Source organism: Salvelinus alpinus, chromosome 2 (genome assembly GCF_045679555.1).
Source record: "Salvelinus alpinus chromosome 2, SLU_Salpinus.1, whole genome shotgun sequence".
Classification (NCBI taxonomy): domain Eukaryota; kingdom Metazoa; phylum Chordata; class Actinopteri; order Salmoniformes; family Salmonidae; genus Salvelinus; species Salvelinus alpinus.
In genome coordinates, this window is record NC_092087.1 from 54,400,435 (window position 1) to 54,427,842 (window position 27,408).

The window sequence follows — 27,408 nt, forward strand, 5'->3', positions numbered from 1 at the left end:
TCAATGATCTAAGACCAGACCCAACTGCTATTGCATTGGTGTCTATGGGAGATACACCCAGTTATTAATTATACTGGAACTGACCATTTTTTTCAATGGTAAACAGCCTAAGTGACCTATCTACATTTATCCACCATCTTTGGTATCTTTTGCCAATCAAATCAAATCAAACTTTATTTGTCACATGCGCCGAATACAAGTGTAGACCTTACCGTGAAATGCTTACTTACAAGCCCTTAACCAACAGTGCAGTTCAATAAGAGTTAAGAAAATATTTACCAAAGAAGCTAAAGTAAAAAATTATAAAAGTAACACAATCACATAACAATTATGAGGCTATATACAAGGGGTACCAGTACCTCACTGCATAGATAATAAACAGCGAGTAGCAGCAGTGTACAAACAAATGGAGGGGGGGATATGTATTAGTCCGGTGGCCATTTGATTAATTGTTCAGCAGTCTTATGGCTTGGGGGTAGAAGCTGTTAAGGAGCCTTTTGGTCCTAGACTTAGCGCTCTGGTACCGCTTGCCGTGCGTTAGCAGAGAAAACAGTCTATGACTTGGGTGACTGGAGTCTCTGACAATTTTATGTGCTTTCCTCTGACACTGCCTATTACATAGGTCCTGGATTGCAGGAAGCTTGGCCCCAGTGATGTACTGGGCCGTATGCACTACCCTCTGTAGCGCCTTATGGTCAGATGCCGAGCAGTTGCCATACCAGGTGGTGATGCAACCGGTCAGGATGCTCTCGATGGTGCAGCTGTATAACTTTTTGAGGATCTGGGGACTCATGCCAAATCTTTTCAGTCTCCCGAGGGGAAAAGGTTTTGTCATGCCCTCTTCATGACTCTCTTGTTGTGTTTGAACCATGTTAGTTTGTTGGTGATGTGGACACCAAGGAACTTGATACTCTCGACCCGCTCCACTATAGCCCCGTTGATGTTAATGGGGGCCTGTTTCGGCCCACCTTTTCCTGTAGTCCACGATCAGCTCCTTTGTCTTGCTCACATTGAGGGAGAGGTTGTTTTCCTGGCACCACAGTGACAGTTCTCTGACCTCCTCCCTATAGGGTGTCTCATCGTTGTCGGTGATCAGGCTTACCACTGTTGTGTCGTCAGCAAACTTAATGATGGTGTTGGAGTCGTGTTTGGCCACGCAGTCGTGGGTGAACTGGGAGTATAGGAGGGGTCTAAGTACACACCCCTGAGGGGCCCCAGTATTGAGGATCAGCGTTGCATACGTGTTGTTGCCTACCCTTAACACCTGGGGGGGCCCGTCAGGAAGTCCAGGATCCAGTTGCAGAGAGAGGTGTTTAGTCCCAGGGTCCTTAGCTTAGTGATGAGCTTCGTGGGCAATATGGTGTTGAACGCTGAGCTGTAGTCAATGAACAGCATTCTCACATAGGTGTTCCTTTCATTCAGGTGGGAAAGGGCAGTGTGGAGTGCGATTGAGAATGTGTTATCTGTGGATCTGTTGGGGCGGTATACGAATTGGAGTGGATCTAGGGTATCCGGGAGGATGCTCTTGATGTGATGCATGACCAGCCTTTCAAAGCACTTCATGGCTACCGACGTGAGTGCTACGGGGCGGTAATCATTTAGGCAGGTTACCTTCGCTTCCTTAAGCACAGGGACTATGGTGGTCTGCTTGAAACATGTAGGTATTACAGACTGTCATGGAGAGGTTGAAAATGTCAGTGAAGACACTTGCCAGTTGGTCTGCGCATGATTTGAGTACACGTCCTGGTAATCCATCTGGCCCTGCAGCTTTATGAATGTTGACCTGTTTAAAGGTCTTGCTCACATCGGCTACCGAGAGCATTATCACACAGTCATCCAGAACAGCTGGTGCTCTCGTGCATGCTTCAGTGTTGCTTGCCTCGAAGCGAGCATAAAAGGCATTTAGCTCATCTGGTAGGCTTGCGTCACTGGGAAGCTCGTGTCTGGGTTTCCCTTTGTAGTCCGTAATAGTTTTCAAGCCCATCCGATGAGCGTCCGAGCCGGTGTAGTAGGATTCAATCTTAATCCTGTATTGATGCTTTGCTTGTTTGATGGTTCATCTGAGGGCATAGCGGGATTTCTTATTGGTGCCCAGATTAGTGTTCCGCTCCTTGAAAGTGGCAGCTCTAGCCTTTAGCTCGATGCAGATGTTGCCTGTAATCCATGGCTTCTGGTTGGGATATGTACGTACGGTCACTGTGGGGACGACGTCGTCGATGCACTTGTTGAGGGTTGATGCAAGATGTTGAGGGTCCATCAATGGCTGTGTGCAAAATTGCAAGTATTAGTAACAACTTGCCATTGTTGTAAGTGATGTCAAAAGAGCAGAATTGCAACACAACCATTGTGTCAATGGTCTCTTGATAATTCCTTGTTGATAAGGTTGACATCTGATATTTATAATGCTCCTGCAACAATGTTATCTTACATTTGGTGTTGTGCTTCATAAAAGGAAGGGTACGGGGGGGGGGGGGTAGCTTAGGCTTCACTAGAGGAATTTTGGTGGGAGGAAAATACACTTATCTAAAGAAAATACATGTTCAATACACTGCAATCAAGTGGGCCATCCAGTTTCAGTTCGTCGGGTAAATGTTATTGACGATAAATATTGATAATTTTTCAAATAGGCCTAGTAGTAGTGTGAATTATCAACATACTGTGGAGAATCACCTTTTTACATGAACAAGATACTGTGATGAATCAGTAGTTCTTAACGGGCACATATACATCTTTGTCCATTTTATGAACTGACTAATCAACATTTCGTGCGTGTGTATATTATTTTCTTATACTTTTGAAATGTTGAAGATACATTTTTACAATCATACCTCTAGTTTTTGTTGTCTTTTGGCAGGAGGGTTCCATTGTGGTCATTGCTTGTGTGTTTAGTTCAGAGCCCTCGTCTAAATAGCATACAGGATACTTTGGTCAAGAATGCAATCAGGGTTAAGGGTTACAGAGACCAGATCAGATTCAGTGGGTTTATTGATCTGTTACCAGATCAGTTTGTGTCATACCCTCATCACAGCTGCTGTCTCTGTATTCCCTCTGTCTTTTCACTGGCCTTTTGTCAGGTAACGTTTCATCCACGCTTTCAACTGCTGACTTCACTTCCGGAACTTTAGACCACTTCACAGCTTTTGGAAAGTCATCTAAAAAGATAGAAAAACATTAAGGGAAGGACAACTAGTACCTATCTGAAAAGTGGAAAACTTTCATAAGCCTGACTAGGACTGTTTGTGGAGCGCTGTTAATGAATTCAATGGAGACCAAAATGACAATAAATGGGTCCAACAGTACCTACCTCCAACAGTGGAACATCTTCTATTCGTCAAGATCTCAGCTAGGCCAGCCACCGTGTTTGTGTGTTTGTGTCAGTCTCCACAGCAGGCATCTCAAGAATGTGGTGAGTTCTGAGAGTCACTGGGCAGTTGCACGTCTTCCTGTGTGTCTAAGAGTGGCATCTCCTCTCCAGAGAGTTCCAACTTTACATCTTCAGCAGTCAGCTCTGTCAGGCCCACTTTTGTGCCACTAGTGGCATTGGAACACCTTCCACCCGTCAAGATCTCAGCTAGGTCAGCCACTGTGTTTGTGTCAGTGTGTGTTAGTCTCCACAGCAGGCATCTTCAGACCTGATGTAGTACTGACATAAAAGTGGTCTTCTGTCCTCACTCCACTCGTATGGCCCTCTGTCAGATCTCCGTGGTCGGTATCCATTTTACAATTGTGTTTCTCCTGTGGTATTTGTACACACCGATCAGGGATGAGCTGCATGTGTCCAATAGCAGAGGTTTTGGTTGGTGGTACAGTTTGCACGGCACCTTTCCCTCTTTCTCAACTCCCTCCACAAGCTCACAGCTCTCTCCATCTTCCAACAGGTAGGCCTGGTCCTTGCTCTTTTTTGTGGTTAATTTTTGTTGGCTGTTCAATTGGCCTGGTCAGACTCTCCTCCAGTCTGTTGGCTATTTGAGCCATGGGACTCTTTCCTGATCGCACAATCTTCTTGATTGTCTGCAGGTGGTTTTCAAACATGAAAGCGCTGCAATTGTCCAGGCCACCAAACCTGACAGCATCTGCTGTGCAGCATGATGTGCGTTTTGTAGACAAGGAAGGTGACCCCGTGAAGTTCACGTCCTTTTTCAACAAAGTACTGCACCAGGTCGTGAGCATAGTGGTGATGCTGCTGTACCAGTGTTGGTACTAGTGTTGCAACCCAACTGCAACACTAAAGGTCAAGAAAGGCTGGTAGGAAGGTCCTTCTCTGAGGACAGCCTTCAGCACCGGTTTCCCTGTGTACAAGAGAAACTGACGGAACTCTTGCCTTCCATTTCTCAAGCTCATAGAGGCCTCGGGGGGTGCGGGCAAAGATGGAGGGGATCGACGACCTCAACTGTAGGAACCTGCTGCTCACCTCCCGCACATGACCAGCAGAGATTCTAATCCCTTTCTCCCCTCTACACCAGGTCACCTGGAGTTTTTTTGGTGACCCCTAGGCAGGCTTGGTGTATGTAATCGATGGGGAAACACAGCACCTTGTCAACCGGGAGGTCAGACAGTGGTGTGTTGCCGTGATGGTTCTCTGGCTGCGTTTGAGCGTGGAATTATGCATTTGTGCACAAGGTTAGGTTAGTTGTCTCCTGGTATGTCACTCGGTTGAACCAGTCCCCCCGTGTAACATTTGGTGTTCTTGACCATGGATCTTGCTGGAGTATCACACACAAAGCATTGGACTGTTATTTTGATGTTCCTCCCTCTGTAGTCCAGGCCATTCGTCAAGATCTCATCTAGGTCAGCCACGTGTCCTCTAGGAACACAAAGTTAGTCTGCCTTTTCAGTCCACAGGTTAGTACTGTTGGGAAAATGGTCACTGGACTAAGCATGACTGCTCAGAGGACAGGCCACGAAGAGGCAGTCTGTCAACATTAAAAGACAACTCCAGAATGTTGAGGTCAGTCACCTGTTGCAGGGTTTCCCAAACTTGGTCCTGGGGCCCCCCTGGGTGCCCTAGCACTACACAGCTGATTAAAATAATCTAAGCTTGACGATGAGTTGGTTATTTGTATCAGCTGTGTAGTGCTAAGGGGGGGGGGGGGGGCTGACCTGTTGAACTGGGTAACGATTCAGGGTTTTGACCAACTTCTCCGTTAGTGGGTAGTGGAGATAATCAATGCCTGACTTTTCCACGGCTTCCACTTCTCGAGGAGTTTTGACGAGAGTACGGGCAGTGGATGTCACTTGGGGATGGCCATGGCTTTGCAATAGTTTCAGTAGCTTATCCACAGAATTGTGCTTCACCTGGAACACACTGGTCAAAGCAGCCAGGTCTATGGCCAATGATGTGCCCTCAGGGATTCTGTCAAGGTCTGATTCATTATTCATTGCTGATGCCCCTGCCATTACAGGCAGTGGGTGAATCCACCCCACTTCCATAGTCTTCCACGACAGGGTCTTCATGAGGGCTAACAAGTGGGATGGAGGGCCGTCCTCCATCCCACTTGCATAGCTTTCACATGACTCTTCCATGACAGTTTCTTCATGAGGGCTGACATGAGGGCTGACATCTACACATTTTGGAAAACTAAAGCGTGGAAATTCCTCTCCTTCCCTACCCAAGCTAGTTATACTGAACATCATTATTGAAAAAAATTTGATAGATCATGCTTTTAATCAACATTTTATGTACGCCGTTTTTTGTTTGAAAGAAATATCAGTTTCATAGACTTGAGTCAGTCAGTAAACTGCTCGTCCCTCTCCCAGCCGCTAGTCGACTTGTTAGACCACCAGAAAACCCCCAGTGAATCTTTGTACTATCTGGAGCAAGTGTCTACTTCTGATGTATTGGAACAATTACTTATGATTGATGTAAAAAGAAATGTACTGGGGCTGATATGCTTGATCCCTTCTTATTACAGCTTTCTGCTCCATTGATTGCGGAAGCATTAACACATGATTTTTACAATTATATTGAGTACTATCCCTAGAGTTTGGAGGTGGCCCATGTGCTTCCTCTACATAAAGCTGGCAACCCGAGTTATCTAAATAATTATTGTCCCATTTCCAAACTCTCTTGCATAGCAAAAATCCTGGAATCATTGATTAATTTCTCAGCTTAGATCCCTTTTAACTGCTACGTCTTTTCTGAATGTAAAACAGTCAGGGTTCAGACCAGGCCATAGTAACATCTCTGCTACTTCTATGGTTTTAAATGATGTCATGAATTGTTTATATATGAAGAAACACTGTGCTGCCCTCTTCATTGCCCTGTCCAATGCATTCAACACTGTGGATCACACCTTACTTATTCAGAAACTCTCTACGATTGGCTTAGATCGGGCTGCTTGTAGCTGGTTTGAGAATGATTTAAAATATAGACCACAGTGTGTACTTTTTTTATTTTTATTTTTTTATTTTTTTCTTAGGGGTGGATCAGCTTAATATTGCGGAAAGAATGTTGCTTCCAATGTAATTGTCTGCATCATTTCCAATCCCCCATATTTTTGGGGGTAAATATATATATCCATACAAGCATGCATACATATACACATATATACATACACATACCTATATAGACATACATACTTTTTTAAAGAATATACCTTTATTATTATTCCCCGCAACCCTACCACCGATCCCCCAATTGGAGTAAACTGATAAACATTTCTGCTTTTACCTTCAATTTATACATCTTATACCCATTTTACAGACACAGTCTACTTTATAATAGTTCTCTCTTGTTTGTTCTTAGTCCTTCCTCTATTTCTGTTGTCCATCCAGTTTTATTTCCACTTGTAACTGTGCTATTTCACAAAAGCTCCGCACCTATACACATTTCACAGATCCCGTATGCCCTACATTGTTTATCTTGTTATTAGTCCCACCCTTCAGTTCCACTCAACCCTTCCCATCTATCTTCCAACATCATCCATTTCGGATTTTTATTTGCCATATATTTTTCAACTGTGCTGTGATGCTTCACAAAAGATTTGAACCTTCCTATTCTCCTAGCTTCTACAGATTGTAAATTAAAAATAAACATTTTTGGTAAAATAATTATTATATTATTGATTGATTGACTATGGCTTTTCAAATACCCCAGTATTGCTATCTGTAGCGTTAGTTCTAGGCAAATGTTGCAATTCTTCAGCCATTCCTGGACCTGTGACCAAAAACGAGCTACATATGGACAATACCAAAATAAATGATCTAATGACTCTGCCTCCTCACAGCAGAATCTGCAGAGCTGGGAAGATTGTATCCCCCATATATATAACATTCTATTAGTTGCAAGAATTTTGTACAGTAATTTAAATTGAAAAATTCGAAGTTTTGAATCCGGCGTTGTTTTGTGTATCAATTCATAAACCATGTGCCATGGAATGGGTACATCGAAAATCTCTTCCCAACTATTTTGCAATTTATATGGCACAGCTGTCAGTTTTTTGGTCCTTAAATGAAATTGGTATATGTTTTTATTTATCACACTTTTCTTTAACCCTTTATGTTCTTTAATATAGGGCCGACATACAAGTTCCTTACTTTTTTCCCCTTCTACTTGCCTCTTCCATTTTTGTGGTAATGCTGCAATTAATTGGTTGTAATTTTGGGTAGAGCAGACATTTCCATATGTCTGTGTTAGCTGCATGTGTGACATAACTCCACCAGTCCTATTTATGATATCATTCACAAAAATTATACCTTTTTTAAACATTTCTTCGATAAATACCGTTTTTTTATCAATTACTATATTTGAATTTAACTTTTTTGCTAACTTTCTATAAAAATGTATTGGAGTGAGATCATTTCTTTCTTTTGGGATTTTTATACCGAGTATGTCCACATCTCCGTCAGACCATTTAATTGGTAAACTACATAGCAATATAAAATGTGTATTTTTTAGTGTTCCAATACGTAATATGGTACATTTATCATAATTTGGTTTTAATCCAGAGAGGATAGCAAAGGTATCTAGATCCTCTAAGAGGCTGTGGAGAGACTCTAGTTGTGGTTTTAAAAGAAAACATGAATCATCAGCGTACAATGACACCTTAGTTTTTAAGCCACGGATTTCTAATCCCTTAATATTAATGTTTGATCTAATTTTAACAGCTAACATTTCGATGGCAATAATAAATAGATATGCCGATAGTGGACAACCTTGTTTTACTCCTCTAGATAGTTTTAAACTTTCTGAGATGTAGCCATTATTTACTATTTTAGACCTAGGGTTACTATACATAATTTTAACCCATTTTATAAGAGATTCCCCAAAATTGAAATATTCTAGGCATTTATATATAAACTCCAGTCGTACTTTATCAAAAGCCTTTTCAAAATCAGCTATGAAAACCAGGCCTGGTGTCCCCGATATTTCATAGTGTTCTATTGTTTCCAGTACTTGCCTTATATTATCTCCAATGTATCGTCCATGTAAAAAACCTGTCTGATTAGGATGAATAATATCTGACAAAACTTTTTTTATTCTATGCGCCAAGCATTTTGCTAGGATTTTTGCATCACAACACAGAAGTGTAAGAGGTCTCCAATTTTTTAAATGGACTGGATCTTTATATATACCACTTGGGTCCTGTTTCAGTAATAATGATATCAGACGTTCTTGTTGCGTGTCTGATAATCTACCATTTATATAGGAGTGGTTAAAACAAGCTAATAATGGTCCTTTGAGTATATCAAAAAAAGTTTTGTATACTTCCACTGGTATGCCATCCAGCCCTGGAGTTTTCCCATCATTAAAGGCCCCAATTGCATCAAGCAGTTCCTCCTCTGTAATTTGGCCTTCACATGAGTCTTTCTGTACAGATGTTAATTTTACATTATTAATAGGAAAAAAATCCATACAATTAGTTTCAGTTAGTGGAGATGGAGGAGCCTGAAACGAAAACATATTCTTAAAGTACTTTACTTCCTCTTTCAAAATATCATTTGGTGAATCATGCGTGACTCCATCATTTGTAACAAGTTTTAATACTTTTTTTTTGGTAGCATTTCTATATTGAAGATTGAAAATAATTTGGTGCATTTTTCCCCATATTCCATCCAGTTCGGTTTATTTTTATAATATATTACACTGGATCTTTCTTGAATAAGTTCCTCCATTTCTATATTTTTTTTTCTCCATTTCTTTTTGCCTCTATGGTACCGTTTTTATTGCTATCTACCTGTACTGTTAGTCCTTCAATTTCCTTTGTTAATATGGACTCTTTTGATCTAAATTGCTTTTGTTTTATAGATGAGTACTGAATTGCATGGCCTCTAAAGGCACACTTAAAAGTGTCCCATACAATAAGGGGATCTGCTGTACCTATGTTATGTCTGAAAAAGTCAGTTATAAAATCTTCTGTACTTGTTCTAAACAATTTATCATCTAGTAGGAAATTCTGTAAGAGAAATATATATGCCAATTATGTGATGATCCGACCGCATTCTGTCCCCTATCAACACTTTTTAAACTTTTGGTGCCAGAGAGAATGGTATAAGAAAGTAGTCAAGACGACTAGCTTGATTAAGCCTCCGCCATGTATATCTCACTAAGTCAGGGTATTTAAGTCTCCATATATCCACTAATTCCAATATATCCATGACATTCATGATTTCCTTAAGTGCCTGAGGGTGATAGTTTGTAGTGTGATTTCCTTTCCGGTCCATAGAGGTATTTAAGACCGTATTAAAATCCCCCACTATAATAATAGAGTCTAGTGTTGCTTGTAGAGTTGATAAATTCTTATATATATTTTCAAAGAAGCTTGGATCATCATTATTCAGACCGTATAGGTTAATAAGCCATATCTGTTTATTGTCCAATAACATATTTAAAATAATCCATCTACCTTGAGGATCTGTTTGGACAATTTGCACATTTGGATCAAAATTATTGTTAATTAAAACCATCACCCCTTTTGAATTTCTTTGCCCATGGGAGAAATATATTTTGCCCCCCCAGTTCTTTTTCCACAAAACTTCATCTAAAACTGTTGAATGGGTTTCCTGTAAACAATAGATATTATAATCCTTCTCTTTTAGCCAGGTAAATACTGATTGTCTTTTCTTATTATCTGCTAAGCCATTACAATTGTAACTGGCTAAGCCATTACAATTGTAACTGGCTATACTTATTTCACCACTTACCATAATGAGACACACCTTTCAATTTTTTTAATCAAAATATATTTTTGTAAACGTACTATTAAAAAGTAACATAATGATTGAGTGTATATATAGTTGTACCATGATATTTGCATTTCTACTAAGTAAACCTCCAATTGGTCCCTACTATTCCACCCGCTAAAAGTCCTCATCTCGAGTTGGGTTGTCATCCCAATGCCCGGCAGACCACCCTCGACCCCCTGTATCCCATAGCCCTGAACCGACTGGGATCCATTCTTTGAAAAGAGCACACAGTGCCATTTACCGAATTGAAGTAGATCAATTGCCATATCCATTTCCATTGCTCTCACCTCGATTTGTATTATATATAGCTGTGGATCATCCTCTATTGTCCCTAACATCTTTTACTTCTTCCTTCGCAACAGTTGTGGGATACACACATACACCCACACACACTCAGCCCTTACCCCCACACAACCATAAGCTCACTTTCTCAACAATTGCACCATCCCAGAGCCCAACTCAAGATGGGTCATGATTTACAAATGCACTTGCAGTTGCAGCTGCATGAGAAGGCCTGCAAGACCGCGCAAAAAATGAGCAAAAATTGAGAGATTTATTTACCATTGTCACATCCTAGATGATGGAGGTCAAATGTACACCTTATTCCTGAAACACCTGATAGGACAATAAATAAATAAGACGTATAATTCCTTATAAAAGTATATCCATCATCTGAACAACATTGAAAGCCCTCTCATCCCCGGCTCACAGCAATACATTGGCTCTGGGATATGCAACCATTTCATTACTCACTCACTCAACTTTCCAAACATAACAAATAAAATAAAAAATAAACACAAACCATACCATCCACACATACTGTGCCATCTGTTTACTTCGTTTTTATCTTCACTATGTTGAATTAGTGCTTGTGTGTTCAATTAGTTTACTTAGTTTTTATCTTCACTATGTAGAAATAGTGCTTGTGTGTTCAATTAGTTATATGTGAAGATTTATAGAAAAGCTATATTTTTTATTGTATTGTTACAATCAATAACCGGGCTTGAATTGTGTTTATTTTCCTCGTCTATGAGAACTTTGTAATTTTTAAAATAACCATGGAGTAGTCTTAGTGTCTCTGAACAACTGGTTATCAATACATAGTTTATCAACGACGAGAGCTACTCGTTTCGCTTTTAATCTATTTTCTTTGAAAATTGGATACAGAACTTTGCGCCGTTCTGCAATTTCCTTCGGAAACTGATCATTCATGCCAATTTTGGTCCCAGCAAGTCTTTTACCCAGGCTTTTGACCATTATTTTATCTTTAAATGAAGCAAATTTGGCAACGATTGAGCGTTCGTACCTATGCCCGAAGCGGTGTACACGTTCAAGTTGGATTTTGTCGATAACTTCGCATGGAATCTGAAGCGCTGTAAGGAGGAACTCTCTAACTATAGATTCAGGAACTTCTCCTTCTTTTTCTTGGATACCTGTAAGTACCAAATTCTCTCTCATGGATCTAGTTTGTATGTCCAGTAAGGCTTCCTTCAGAACGGTGTTCTCCTTTTTAATTTCATTCATTTCGGTTTCAATCTTATTGACTGTCCCTTTTAGCTTGTGTGTTTCCTTCTCCAATGGATCTAGTTTGTATGTCCAGTAAGGCTTCCTTCAGAACGGTGTTCTCCTTTTTAATTTCATTCATTTCGGTTTCAATTTTACTGACTGTCCCTTTTAGCTTGTGTGTTTCCTTCTCCAATGTCGCAGCTTTTTCATCACTCATCTCTAGGCTTGCCTTCAACTCTTTTATATCCTTACTAACTAAGTCAAGTATACCCAGTTTGTCATTTATTGATTTTAACAGATCGGTTTCGACCTTTACCATTCCCGGTGGTGAGAATATTAAATCATCAGTGTCTGTAGAAGAGTCACGTTTTCGTTTTGGAATCGGTTCCCCTGTCTTACTCTCCGTCATGTTTGGTTGTTGCCTGTTTTCATAATATTTGTCGATAAATGTCTCTAGTTTTAGGATTTGTTTTGTGTTATTATCCAGATTGAAGGTTATCACTCACCAGATTATGTAGTGCTAATATTTTAGTCTAATTTAGCAGATATTTCGAATATTATGTTTTATCTTGAGGTGCTCTACATAACTTCCTTAGGTCCGCCATTACCCTTACGTTACCTTTACGTCCTCTTTATGTCCTGCTCCCTGTCTTTGGGATGGCGTTAAATCAGGATTTCTAGACATAACAAAAGGTGTCCCACAGGGTTCGATTCTTGGTTCAGTTCTTTTCCCTATTTAAATTAACAGCATCTGTACAAAACTGTAACTTTCATTTGTTGCTGCCACCACCATGCTTCACTGGGATGGTGCCAAGTTTCGTCCAGACATGACGCTTGGCATTCAGGCCAAAGAGTTCAGTCTTGGTTTCATCAGACCAGAGAATCTTGTTTCTCATGGTCTGAGAGTCTTCAAGTGCCTTTTGGCAAACTTCCAAGTGTGCTGTCATGTGCCTTTTACTGAGGAGTGGCTTCCGTCTGGTCACTCTACCATAAAGGCCTGATTGGTGGAGTGCTGCAGAGATGTTTGTCCTTCTGGAAGGTTCTCCTATCTCCACAGATAAACTCTGGAGCTCTGTCAGAGTGACAACCGGGATCTTGGTCACCCCCCTGACCAAGGCACTTCTCCCCCGATTGCTCAGTTTGGCTGGGCGGCCAGCTCTAGGAAGAGTCTTGGTGGTTCCAAACTTCTTCCAATTAAGAATGATGGAGGCCACTGTGTTCTTGGGGATCTTTAATGCTGCAGAAATGTTTTGGTACCCTTCCCCAGATCTGTGCCTCATCACAATCCTGTCTCGGAGCGCTACGGACAATTCCTTCGACCTCAAGGCTTGGTTTTTTCTCTGACATACACTGTCAACTGTGGGACCTTATATAGACAGGTGTGTGCCTTTCCAAATCATGTCCAATCAATTAAATGTATCTAAATACGTTTTTTTTTTTGTTTTTTAAAATAAATGTGCAAACATTTCTAAAAGCCTCTTTTCACTTTGTCATTATGGGGTATTGTGTGTAGATTGCTGAGGATTTTTTTTAGAATAAGGCTGTAATTTAACAAAATGTGGAAAAAGTCAACGGGTCTGAATACTTTCCCAAGGCACTGTACATGTAAGTCAATGTAAAACATGGAGGACCACAATAATAACCCACAGTGGAATGCTCAAAAGTAACAAATATTGTTTCTCATCACACAAACTGTGACCACTTTGTGTGTGTCACACAAAACATTGGAGTAAAACAAGCTCATATTTTTGGTTATTCATAGCTTTTTTCAGTGTCATGTTGAAAGAGTCAAACAATAGTTAAGTGTCAGAACTTATTTTATTTCATATCATTCTATTGCAATATGCAGTTCCAGATACAGCCCCGCCAATGGTTGAACTCAAATAATCCAGTTTCTGTGCCAGTACCAATCCTACCATTAGTTAAAGGAACCCAATCCAATGCAGTGCAATGCACCATCACTGTGTAATGAAACCATGAAAAATAATGCACCTTAGCTGAGATCTGGTGTTTGGTGGCTGTAAACTCAATATAAGGGTTATGATACACAGAATGCGTTTTAAAACAGTGAAACACGTTTTCTTCACTCTGAATATTGATGTTTAAGACACTTTTTGGGGTTTCAGTGCATGTAAAAGGTAACATCGAAACCCCAAAAAATACTGTATGTTTTTTTCCGACAGTGTCTCTCATACAATCAAATAAAATTGCAAATTGGCTTTCTTTTGTGTCACTTTATGTATTGTGTATGTTATTTATTTATATTTTAAAGGGGAATTTCACCATGGGGAATATGGGCTTGTTTTTCATCATGTCCGAGGCATTTCTAGGTCATAGGCACATAGATTAGATTTAGAACAATATCTAGCCTAATAGAAATATGGCATAACCCTCAACCTTTGACCAGGCCGTACAAATGTACCTAGGTAGGTAGGCAGACAGTATCTAGCTACAGCCATGTCTAGAAGGCATGCTTAGGAAAATACCCCATTTTATATTTATTTTGGGGTTGTGGGCCCCCGGAAGGTTGGGGGGCCCCCGAACTTGCCCATTCGGTAAGGACCCCAGGAAGACTAGTTGTTGACATTGGCTAATGGGGATCCCAATAAAATCTAAATGTACACTTGTTTTCCAGCAGATGGTGCTATGAGCCAAAACATTGGGACTGAGTAATGCGTTTCTTATTTGTAGTGGATTATGACTTTGAGCAATAGCATAACATTAGAAGCATACAACAACCATTATATCAAATAATTAATGTAGCCTAATAAAAGCACAAATCCAGAAAAGTCAAGTTTATAGTAGTCTTTGAGAATTGTTTTTATTTTTTATACTAAGTAGCTAATACTTTTTAAATGTGGAAATAGATGTAGATGGATAGATCCAAATAGATACATTTATGTCTGTTTTTGTGCTTCCCCCTCAAGAATATTGCTTGTGGCTATCACAGGATTTTTCATTGGAGCGACTCAGACAAAGATGGTGGATAAATTAAGATAGTTCACTGGCCGTTTTCCATTGAACAAATGGTCAGTTCCTGTCTATTTTAAGGGGTGGCTCTCCCATAGTTACCAATGCAGCTGGGTCTGGTGTACTTAGTTCATTGCTTTCCATTGAAACAGAACAAATGAGGGAGTGGGATGTTTCGTTTCCTCTTCCATCTTTGACTCAGAGAAGGAATGCTGTCAAAAGGTTCAGTGCTATGTGGGATCCTTGGGACGTCCCTACGCTAGACCTTGACCCTGCCCTAACCTTAACTATAATCCTTACCTACCCCAAATCCTTAATTCAACCATTTTACATTTCAATGGGCTAGGGACGTCATTATAAATAAGAATTTGTTTTTAACTGACTTGCCTAGTTAAATAAAGGTTGAATAAAGATATATAATGTCTTAAGTAGTCAAGATAGCACGGACCCTGTCAAAAGTAATGTTATAGCTGTCTGAATATATTGCCTGTTGGTCCGCGTCCTCCAACAATGTTAAAATTCTGATTAATATCACGTGGATTATCAATATCAATTTCACTGCTTCGTCAATTTAATCGTATAATGTGGTTTGATCATATATAAATATATGTCTTTAGAGTAGAGTTTGAAACAAGCGTTAGTATACATTCAGGCATGTGAACAGACATACCCCCCTAACCAGAGATACCAAAGATACTGTATATAATGACGAGATGCTTGTGTCTCCACCTTAACAAAAGGATTCGTTGTCCACAGAGCGGAAACGGCGGGCTGTCAAACTCCGATACAACTCCGATATAAACAGTACACCCGTAACAACCTAAGCATTACGAAAATAGCTATACATGTTTATATTTACTAAATTCGACACTCTCATTGTCACCCCCCATACAAAAACTCATCACTTGCTTAATAATGAATGATCTGCTTAACGTGGACAGATTTTGGGCTGGGTAAACCCTCTCGCTTCGCCTCTTCCTCTCTGACCTTAAACAAGATTTACGCAAGACATTTCGCGGGGTTGATATACCGGGCGGGTGCTGAAACGACATGAGGGCAAAAGTTGACCTGTTGGAATTATATCTAGCTAACAAGGTAGTTTCTATCTATCTGTGATTCGCAACAACAACTACTTGAGAAATCGGACTTGCTGGGTCATCGTTTAACAGCTAGATTGCGTGTTTCGCGCCGCTCTTTCCCATTTTTCGCATACGTTCAAGCTTGCCAGGAGGCAAGCCAGGCGAAAAGAGTCCAACAATGCCTCCCATCGACACGGACTCTGGGAGGAATCAACTAAAATCTCGGATACAGGAGCTTATTGATTCAAACCAAGTGTTGGTATTCAGTAAAAGCTACTGTCCATTTTGTGTGAAAGTAAGTCCAACATATTTGTTTTTACTTTTTGTCTACCTATCTTGCTAGCTAGTTAGTAGTAGTCGGTTACTTGCTAGCTTCTGACAGAACTAAGTAACGTTAAATGACTACAGTAACACGCTGGATAGATAGATGGGTAACGTTAGTTAATCCAGCGAAGATAAAACGGGATTCAAGCAGCATATTTGTTTTGCTTTCCAGGTGAAGGATCTGTTCAAGGAACTGAACGTGAATTGCAATGTGGTGGAGCTGGATCTAATTGGTAAGGAATTGTTCACAGGAAGCGGTGGCAAGCTTCTTTCTGTGAAGGCCGATGTACAGCATTCAAAAGTCTGACATGTAGTTCTTTGTTATATGACCAGTATTTTTCTAGCCTCAGTAAAGTTGGCTATACGTTTTGGGATATCATTGAATTGGCAATGGAAGTTCAAAAGGTATTACGTAGTACTCTACTAAGGATCCACGCCTCCAGACCAGTTGCCTGGTCATGCTGTCACTCAGTCAGTGTGGACTATCAAGTGCAAGGGGTAAATTAAAATGAACTTGGGAGATGTTGATGGACCATACACATTTGCAATATGTCTTTTGAATGGTAATACATACAAATATGTACAGGATCTGTTATTCTAGTAATGGGTTGTTTCCTCAAGCTCACCGTAAAGCTGTTCCTTATTGCTTTATCTGATATTTCTCACTTGTTAATGGTTGATCAGAAGGTTAAAAAAAAAAGGCTAATGGGTGCCTTTTAATAAAATTATCATTGTTTTTACTTGCATAGTCAATATGTTAATGTTTTACCACAGAATACACTGTCAATGTTTGTTAGGGCCACCACAAAATGTGCTGAGTCACTCCCTCAATCTCTTTCTCTCCTCTGGATGCTTGGCCATTTTATCTCTCACCGGTCACAGCTGTTCTGGTAAATACACACTGGGCACTACATAAATTGCTCTGGAAAATATACTTAGAAAAGATTGCCAGTATGAATTATGCAGTGTATTTAAACTGTTTGTTTGCAGAACAGACCCAAAGTACATTTACATCAGACTGAACCCACTGTCAGCACTTAGAATTTAAGTTGTTGTATGTTTTACGTTTACTGCTGACCCCAATTAGTCGACTGGGCGATTGTTTGTTCGATAGGCTGTTTGTCGAGCTAGATTTGTTTTAATCGAGCAGAAGCGAATGTGTATAATATATATTTTTCATAACACACGGGACACCAGTCTTATTCGACGACGATCTCGGTGTACTAATCGATTGCGGAGGCCGTGGGGATGGGGAAGTCCAAGAAGGGGAGTGTGGCTAAGATGCCCAATGCACCTCTCTCTCCAGAATGCACTCTCTCCTGCCAATTTGTGCACATTCATTGTTTCATAAGTTAATTTGTGTGAATTGTTTGCATTTGACTGTCAGTCTCAATCAGTTCCACATTTACATATCACCAGTAGTACATTTACTGTTAATTTCTAATCTACAATGTTTGTTTCGCTAATTTCTGTTAATGCATTCAATATATTATTATTCCAGGAACAGGAAACTGAGGGCCCAGAATATTTTATAAAATGTTGCAAGTTAATAGTTGATACAGTGTTGCAAGTAGTTTTTTGTTGTTGTCAGGGACACCTGTAATGTTTATTATACATGTACTGTTTGTATGAATGTCACGTATAATGATCCTAGTGTACATGACAGAGATATGAATGGTTAATTTCATATACATTTAGCTGCTACTCTGCTGACATCTCTTAACTGTTGTCTAGATGATGGATCAAACTATCAAGAACTTCTGCTTGAGATGACCAGGCAGAAAACTGTCCCCAATGTCTTCGTCAACAAAACCCACATTGGCGGCTGTGACAAAACAATGCAGGTATGGATCGACGTAGCATAAGATTTCAAGAACAACTTCACTGTCATTTCACTTGTGTTTTTGCGAATGCCACCAACTTTTAGACTTTTGGACTTATCCTGTTTTGATTTACATTTTAGTCATTTAGCAGATGCTCTTATCCAGAGTGACCTTAAAGTAGTGAATGTATACATTTTCATACCCCCCCCCCCCCCCCCCCCCCATATTGGTTCCCAGTGGGAATTTAACCCACAACCCTGGCGTTGCAAGCGCCATGCTGTACCAACTGAGCCACACAGGACCCATTACTCAAACTTCTGCTGAAATGTCAGGTTTTGGCAAAGAAAGATACATTTACATTTGATGTCATAGGTTCCCCTTGCATTTTAGCATGTGGTAAATTATGCCCACTGCAGGCTTTAATTGCATTGTAATATTACTGAAGAGTGTTTTTGTCCATTTGCCAGAAACAAGGGTTGAGTGGATCTATTTGGGTCAAGTGTGGTTATAAGAGCCTGATGCCACTGCCAAACTTCTATTTACATAAAAATGGCTACTTAAGAACACCCAAATCTAGAGTCTCCTCTTCTCTCTACACTGAGCTGCAATTAGCTCATGAAACTATGTTTTTGTCTTTTCATGCGTTGCATAAGAGGGCACTTTGCCAGCATGACACAATAGCTTATGCTTTACTTGAAGCCACCAACACATTCTCCTTCAGTGTATAATGTATTATTATCCTTAAGATGTACATGCGTTCTGTCTCCTGCACTTATCATGGAAATGCTGGTTTAGTTCCGTCGAAGGCATTTTATGTGGCATGAAGAACACCCTCTCCGGCATGAATGGTGTCGGCATCGCTATTGAATGTAGAATAACCTCACAGCCATGCACATTTTTGAATAACACCTTTTTTTCGGCATCATAAATCAGCATGTCAGGTGTCCTTACTGCATTACATTAGTTTTTTCCCACCACAAGCTGAAACATGTTTGTGTGCCTTTTTTAAAGATTTTGTTGGGTTAATGTTGTTCTTGCAAAGGTAGCTGACCACCTGTCATCCTCTTCTCAGGCCCACAAAGATGGCATCCTGCAAAAGCTACTGTGCGGGGAGAATGAGGTCTACGAGTATGACCTCATCGTCATCGGGGGCGGATCGGGAGGCCTGGCCTGCTCAAAGGTGAGAGCCTCCCAGACAGTGCATCTCAAACTAAGCATAACTACAGGTCTGCATCTTTTCAAGTGTTGCGGCCCTTGAAGGAAGGCTCTAGTCTATCATGGGCTGTGTCTGAAAACATTACTAGCTGTCCAATCCTTGCTTCCTCTGTCCTTGTTTCCTCAATTCCTCTCAAAACGGATTGGAGGAGAGGATCCAAGGTTTCCCTCAAACCTTCTCTAATGAGCTTTGACTGCTAGTAATGTTTTCAGACTCTGCGAAATGAAGTTGCCACAAGCAGCACCGCAGATATTGAGATGAGCGAGATGCAAGACTTCGCTCTGACACAGTCACACACAGTATCTGCGCATGGGCACGTGTTCGCTTCGCCCTGTTCAACTGAATGGTAATCGGGGCACCAAAACAGTTTAGAAGTTGAGCCTCGAGCTTCAACCATCTTAGTTGCGGAAATTGACCCTCTACCCTGTTTATTCTCTGAGTATTGCTGAGTACCTTTTAATCAAGTTGTCTAAATGGACGTCTGCCCTCTTGTGCTTCTCATGGGATAGGAGGCAGCGACGCTGGGGAAGAAGGTGATGGTGTTGGACTATGTGGTGCCCACGCCGAAAGGGAACACCTGGGGTGAGTAGGGCTTCCCTGGCGTACTCCTTACGTGTCACTCTTCTTCAACCAACGTTTCATTAACTTTAAGGGGTTACCGAGTTCATGTTTACAGTTATTTCATTCAGATTATCTAAAGATTTTATTGACGTGCAATGGTAATTGTATTACTTTTACGTGATCGAGAACTACACTACATGACTAAAAGTATGTGGACACCTGATCGTCAAACATCTCATTCCAAAATCATAGGTGTTTTAATATGAGGTTGGTTCCCCCCTTTGCTGCTGTAACAGCCTCCACTCTTCTGGGAAGGCTTTCTACTAGATGTTGGAACATTGCTGCGAGGACTTGCTTCCAGTCAGCCACGAGCATTAGTGAGGTCGGGCACTGCTGTTGGGCGATTAGGCCTGGCTCTGTCGGCGTTCCAATTCATCCCAAAGGTGTCGATGGGATTGAGGTCAAGGCTCAAGTTATTCCACACCAATTTCGACAAACCATTTCTGTAGGGACATCACTTTGCGCATTGGGGGCATTGTCATGCGGAAAAAGGAAAGGACCTTCCCCTAACTGTTGCCACAAAGTTGAATACACATTAGAGGTCGACCAATAACGATTTTTCAGCGCCGATACCGATTATTGGAGGACCAAAAAAAGCCGATGCCGATTAATCGGCCTATTTATTTATTTATTTTTCTTTTTTGTTATAATGACAATTACAACAATACTGAATGAACACTTATTTTAACTTAATATAATACATCAATAAAATCAATTTAGCCTCAAATAAATGATGAAACATGTTCAATTTGGTTTAAATAATGCAAAAACAAAGTGTTGGAGAAGAAAGTAAAAGTGCAATATGTGCCATGTAAAAAAGCTAACGTTTAAGTTCCTTGCTCAGAACATATGAAAGCTGGTGGTTCCTTTTAACATGAGTCTTCAATATTCCCGGGTAAGAAGTTTTAGGTTGTAGTTATTATAGGAATTATAGGACTATTTCTCTCTACGATTTGTATTTCATATACCTTTGACTATTGGATGTTCTTATAGGCACTTTAGTGTTGCCAGTGTAACAGTATAGCTTCCCTCCCTCTCCTCGCTCGAACCAGGAACACATCGACAACAGCCACCCTCGAAGCAGCGTTACCCATGCAGAGCAAGGGGAACAACCACTCCAAGTCTCAGAGCGAGTGATGTTTGAAATGCTATTAGCGCGCACCCCGCTAACTAGCTAGCCATTTCACATCGGTTACACCAGCTTCATCTCGGGAGTTGATAGGCTTGAAGTCATAAACAGCGCAATGCTTGAAGAATTGCGAAGAGCTGCTGGCAAACGCACGAAAGTGCTATTTGAATGAATGCTTACGAGCCTGCTGCTGCCTACCACCGCACAGTTAGACTGCTCTATCAAATCATAGACTTAATTATAATGAATGTTAGCAGGCAATATTAAGTAAATATGCAGGTTTAAAATATATACTTGTGTATTGATTTTAAAGAAAGGCATTGATGTTTATGGATAGGTACAATGGTGCAACGACGGTGCTTTTTTTGCAAATGTGCTTGTTAAATCATCACCCGTTTGTCTAAGTAGGCTGTGATTCGATGAGAAATTAACAGGCATCGATTATATTATATGCAACGCAGGACACGCTAGATAAACTAGTAATATCATCAACCATGTGTAGTTAACTAGTGATTATGTTAAGATTGATTGTTTTATAAGATACATTTAATGCTTGCTAGCAACTTACCTTGGCTTCTTGCTGCCCTCGTGTAACAGGTAGTCAGCCTGCCACGCAGGCTCCTCGTGGAGTGCAATGTAAGGCAGGTGGTTAGAGCGTTGGACTAGTAACCGGAAGGTTGCAAAAACGAATCCCCGAGCTGACAAGGTAAAAATCTGTCATTCTGCCCCTGAACAAGGCAGTTAACCCACCGTTCCTAGGCTGTCATTGAAAATAAGAATGTGTTCTTAACTGACTTGCCTAATTAAATAAAGGTGTAAAAAAAAATATATATATACAGATTGTTATGAAAACTTGAAATCGGCCCTAATAAATCGGCCAGTCCGATTAATCGGTCGACCTCTAATACACATAATGTCACTGTATGCTTTAGGGTTAAGATTTCCCTTCCCTGGAACTAAGGTGCCTAGCCCGAACCATGGAAAAACAGCCTCAGACCATTATTCCTCCTTCACCTAACTTTACAGTTGGCACTATACATTGGGGCAGGTAGCGTTCTCCTGGCATCTGCCAAACCCAGGTTTGTCCGTTGGACTGCCAGGTGGTGAAGCGTGATTCATTACTTCACTTTCCACTGCTCCAGAGTCCAATGAGCTTTACACCACTCCAGCCAACACTTGGCATTGCGCATGGTGATCTTAGGCTTGTGTGCAGCTGCTCGGCCATGGAAACCCATTTCATGAAGCTCCCGACGAACAGTTCTTGTGCTGACGTTGCTTCCAGAGGCAGTTTGGAATTCTGAAGTGAGTGTTCCAACTGAGGACAAGCAATTGTAAAAAAAAATATATAAAAAAAAATACGCGCTTCAGCACTCGTCAGTCCTGTTTGTGAGCTTGTGTGGCCTACCACTTTGAGGCTGAGCCGTTGTTGCTACTATACATTTCCACTTCACAATAACAGCACTAACAGTTGACCGGGGCAGGTCTAGCAGGGTAGAAATTTGATGAACTGTCTTGTTGGAAAGGTATCATCCTATGACGGTGCCATGTTGAAAGTCACTGAGCTTTTCAGGAAGGCCATTCTACTGCCAATGTTTGTCTATGGAGAGTGCATGGCTATATGTTTGATTTTATGCAACGGGTGTGGCTGAATTAGCCGAATCCACTAATTTTAAGGGTTGTCCACATACTGGTATGTATGTATGTATGTATGTATGTATGTATGTATGTACAGTTGAAGTCGGAAGTTTACATACACTTAGGTTGGCGTCATTAAAACTCGTTTTTCAACCACTCCACAAATTTCTTGTTAAACAAACTATAGTTTTGGCAAGTCGATTAGGACATCTACTTTGTGCATGACACAAGTCATTTTTCCAACAATTGATTACAGACAGATTATTTCACTTATAATTCACTGTATCACAATTCCTGTGCCTTTGCCTTTAAACAGCTTGGAAAATTCCAGAAAATGGCATGGCTTTAGAAGCTTCTGATATGCTAATTGACATCATTTGAGGCAATTGGAGGTGTACCTGTGGATGTATTTCAAGGCCTACCTTCAAACTCAGTGCCTCTTTGCTTGACATCATGGAAAAATCCAAATAAATCAGCCAAGACCTCAGAAAAAATTGTAGACCTCCACAAGTCTGGTTCATCTTTGGGAGCAAAAGGTACAACGTTCATCTATGCAAACAACAGTATGCAAGTATAAACACCAGCTCTGTCAGGAGGAATGCGCCAAAATTCACCCAACTTATTGTGGGACGCTTGTGGAAGGCTACCCAAAACGTTTGACCCAAGTTCAACGGAAATGCTACCAAATACTAATTGAGTAAACTTCTGACCCACTGGGAATGTGATGAAAGAAATAAAATCTGAAATAAATCACTCTACTATTATTGTCACGATCGTTGGAAGCATACTCGGACCAACGTGCAGCGTGATCGGACTCAGCTTGGACAAAAGAGTTACCACCTGATTTGACACTAGAATGTGTTCAGAACTACACCATCTTGCCATACCAAGGTGGTACAGAACAGACATGCAGCCTCAGAAAAGCCACACCCTGAAACTAGACATGTTCTGTAACACAAGAGAAAAGGCAGTATCTTACCTGTAAGGTGTAACACAAAACGGAGAAACAAGTCCAGGATGGCCCCTCTCAAGAAAATGACACTGCCACGCTTGGAGCTCATGGGAGCTATGATTGGAGCGAGACTAGCAAACAATCTGACCACACTGAAAAATGGTACAAACACAGATTAGTGTGGACAGACTCAATGATTGTGCTGCATTGGATTTGCAGTTCAGCTCAAAAATGGAAACCGGTTGTCGCAAACAGTCCTTGACCAACCGAGAGTCATGGTCACCCAATGAAGGGAAAACAAATCCAGCCATTCTCCTTAAGGAGGACAAACTGTTCAAAACTTTAGAGCCAGCTATGGTGGAACGGACCTAGCGATCAGTCAGAGGAAGCTAATGATGACAAGGTTCCGGAAGAGGTGATCACAGAACTTTAAAAAAAGTTATACATTTTTTTATTCTCCCCTTTTTCTCCCCAATTCCGTGGTATCCAATTGTTAGTAGTTACTGTCTTGTCTCATCGCTACAACTCCCGTACGGGCTCGGGAGAGACGAAGGTCAAGAGCCATGCTTCCCCGAAACACAACCCAACCAATCCGCACGGCTTCTTAACACAGCGCGCATCTAACCCGGAAGCCAGCCGCACCAATGTGTCGGAGGAAACACTGTGCATCTAGCGACCTCGTCGTTAGTGCGCGATGAGACAAGGATTTCTCTACCGGCCAAACCCTCCCTAACCCGGACGACGCTAGGCCAATTGTGCGTCGCCCCATGGACCTCCCGGTCGCGGCCAGGTGTGACAGAGCCTGGGCTCGAACCCAGAGTCTCAGGTGGCACTGCTAGCACTGCGCCACCCGGGAGGCCATGATCACAGAACTTAAGTCCGGTCACTGTAAACAACACACATCACTGAACCATTGTTGGAGCTCGAAGGGTACAGCAAACTGAAAGTGTTCAGAGTGACTGCCTGGATATAGAGATTCACAGCCAATGCTCATACAAACACAGACACAAGGTGAACTGACTGACAAACTGTTTGAAGCAGAAAAGTACTGGCTCAAAGTCACATGCGTTTCAGTCAGATCAAACTGCTGAAGGCAGGAAAACCTAAACAATGACTGTGAAATCAAACAACTGAAACTGTTCCTGGACAAGGAAGAACTACTCGATGTAGGAGGAAGAATGCAACAGTCCAACATCCCATTCAGAGAGCACCACCCATGGGTTCTGCCACAGAAAACCCAGATACTCAGAAATGCTGATGTAGTACTATCATGAGAAGGTGATGCATTCTGGAATATCAGTCACTCTAGTGCATATCAAAGATACTGGATCTTGCGTGCTAGTCATGAGCACCATGGCTAGATGCACAGTCTGCAAGAGATTCAAAGCAAAGGCCGGACTGCAGGTCACTGTGCTTTTACCAAAAGACAGAATAACTGAATCCCCACCACAGATGTGGATCTTGCAGGACCGTTCCACGTGAAAGCAAATGGTTCTGTGAAGAAGTCCTACATTGCGCTGTTCACTTATGTACAAACAAAATATGAAAATGCACTCACTACTGCAACTCTGGACAAGAGCATCTGCTAAATTACAAAAATGTAAATGTAGTGTGCACAGTCCTGACGGGTTGAAGCAATTCTAATCTCTAGGCCTCTGACCTTGAAGTACAATGAAGTGATTGAACCACAACTCCTGACACCAGTCCACTTCCTGGCGCCCAAGCTATTTCCGAATGATGCTCAACAAGGTAGGAAAAGGTATGCAGATGTAAGTACAGGCAGAGACTTGTTCCAGAAGCTGGTCACAGCTGGCGAAGAGACTACTCGCTGGACTTAGTCAGCACACAGCCCACCACACTAAAAGTGGGTGACGTTGCACTCATCGGAGAAGATGACACCCTGACAAACCTGGAAACTAGGGAAGATCAAGTAACTTTTTCCAGGCCGAGATGGCCTAGTTAGGTCATGTTCAGTTTGTGCTACCTCGGACTTTGTTGAGACCTATTCAGTCGATTTAGATGAACAGTTTATTGGGGGGGGGGGGGGTTGTGGTAACTTGAATGGGTTACGGAGTTAAGTTTTACAGTTAATTCATTGAGATTATCTACAGTTATTTACAGATGTACAATAGTAATTGTATTACATTTCATGTGATGGAGATAGTTCTCTATCTGTTGTATTGGATTACACTATTTGACTGCAAGTACCAGAATGGATTTGCGACAGGAAGTGATGAGAATGCTCCAGTTATAAACAAGTGACGAGTGATTAGCCTGGCTTGCGCTAACAACCTTCTTTATTGTTTTGAACTGTCTAAAGTGGTGAAATGTAGCGTAAATAAGCTTTCATCTTATACCCGACGTCCCAAGTCATTACTTTGAAGATAGTTATACTATATTACGAGCGTGTGTGTCTTCGACCTAACTTGTAGTTGTCTCAGACATACAATCTTACAGAAACTGCTGCAGGGCCACCGACGCATAAATCAAAATAGCTAGCAGAATACAGCTGTTTTCAGTTGCAACATGTCTGCGTGTTTCAATGGAATCTAAATGAAATCTCCAAATGTGTGATTCTGTATGTGTCCCTGGACAGGCCTGGGTGGAACGTGCGTGAACGTGGGCTGCATCCCCAAGAAGCTGATGCACCAGACAGCCCTGCTAGGGACCTCCATGCAGGACGCCCGCAAGTTTGGCTGGGAGTTGCCCGAGGAGACAGGTAGCGTCTGTTAGGTTACTGTGTCTAGTTAGGTTACAATGTCTGTATTACCCACTTGGAAAGCATGCTCAGCGCATGGCCTCATCCAAAGGTGTATGCTTCTAAGGATATTTGGAACAGAGCCATGGTCAGTGCTAGGCATGAAACATGAGGTGTAAGAGCACACTTTTTTTTCTTTTGAAAACATAAGAGGTCAAAATGTAATAGTTCCAGCTGAGTACTTTTTCAGTTAGGGTAATAAATGACTAAATACACATTTTTTTAAAAGACATTTTTGTTGACTTTGTCATTCTGGTCTGGTTCCCAGTGAAGCACAACTGGGAGACGATGAAGACGGCAGTGAACAACCACATTGGCTCGTTGAACTGGGGCTACCGGGTGGCACTGCGCGACAAAAACGTCAACTACGTCAACTCCTACGCAGAGTTCATCGAGCCGCACAAAATCAAGGTTGGCACCCTATGAATTTATAAGCAAATGTCTAACGGTGGTTATTTTCTGATGCGTTTTAATTTTGAATTGACTTGCCTTCCATTTTCATACTTAATTTACTGCCTTCCATTTTCATACTTAATTTACTGCCTTACATTTTCATACTGAATTGATTGTCTTCTAATGGGTAAAATTGATGTGAACTTTTTTTTTTTAATGCACAGCACAATGTATTCTGAAACTGGATAGAGACTGTGTTAGTTCCTTGGCTTATCGTAAACAAACCCCAAAGATATGTAATGACTCCGTACAACCACACATCACAACACTTAGTACAGCAGCTAATGTCCCTCTCGTGGACGGTTTCAAACCACACCCTTGAATTGATGCATCGATTAATTTAAACCATACTGTAGGATTGACGCAACAGACTGGGATACGCTAGGTGACTTTTAACAACTTATTTCAGTGTGTAAGAGAGTGTTTGACACCCTACTTCCCCTCCGCAGGCGACCAACAAGCGAGGAAAGGAGACCTTCCACACAGCAGCTAAGTTTATCCTGGCGACGGGCGAGAGGCCGCGTTACCTGAGCATCCCCGGAGACAAAGAGTACTGCATCACCAGGTGAGACCAACCCCCTCCCCCACTTGCTCAGACGTTGCATGCATCAACCAATGGTTGTGTCATTGACTGTGCCATCGGGCACCCGATTGCTATAACATATGATGTGGGTAGCTGATAGGTAACATACCTATCCAGATCTGGCATGCATCAGCAACACCTGGACAGAGTAATTATTTAACCCACAATCCAATT

The 27,408-nt window shown here is 41.4% G+C and overlaps 1 protein-coding gene across 1 annotated transcript in view; it reads left to right on the forward strand.

The window, feature by feature from the left end:
• The first annotated feature begins 15,664 nt into the window (after positions 1 to 15,664).
• Positions 15,665 to 27,408, forward strand: part of LOC139564920 (thioredoxin reductase 1, cytoplasmic-like) — a 28,376-nt gene continuing 16,632 nt past the window's right edge. The window contains exons 1-8 of the mRNA XM_071384833.1: positions 15,665 to 16,035; positions 16,237 to 16,297; positions 17,799 to 17,908; positions 18,960 to 19,067; positions 19,613 to 19,685; positions 26,037 to 26,159; positions 26,467 to 26,609; positions 27,101 to 27,216. Of these exons, the coding sequence (XP_071240934.1) occupies positions 15,919 to 16,035; positions 16,237 to 16,297; positions 17,799 to 17,908; positions 18,960 to 19,067; positions 19,613 to 19,685; positions 26,037 to 26,159; positions 26,467 to 26,609; positions 27,101 to 27,216 (851 nt within the window). The 5' untranslated portion in view covers positions 15,665 to 15,918. The remainder of the gene's footprint in view (positions 16,036 to 16,236; positions 16,298 to 17,798; positions 17,909 to 18,959; positions 19,068 to 19,612; positions 19,686 to 26,036; positions 26,160 to 26,466; positions 26,610 to 27,100; positions 27,217 to 27,408) is intronic.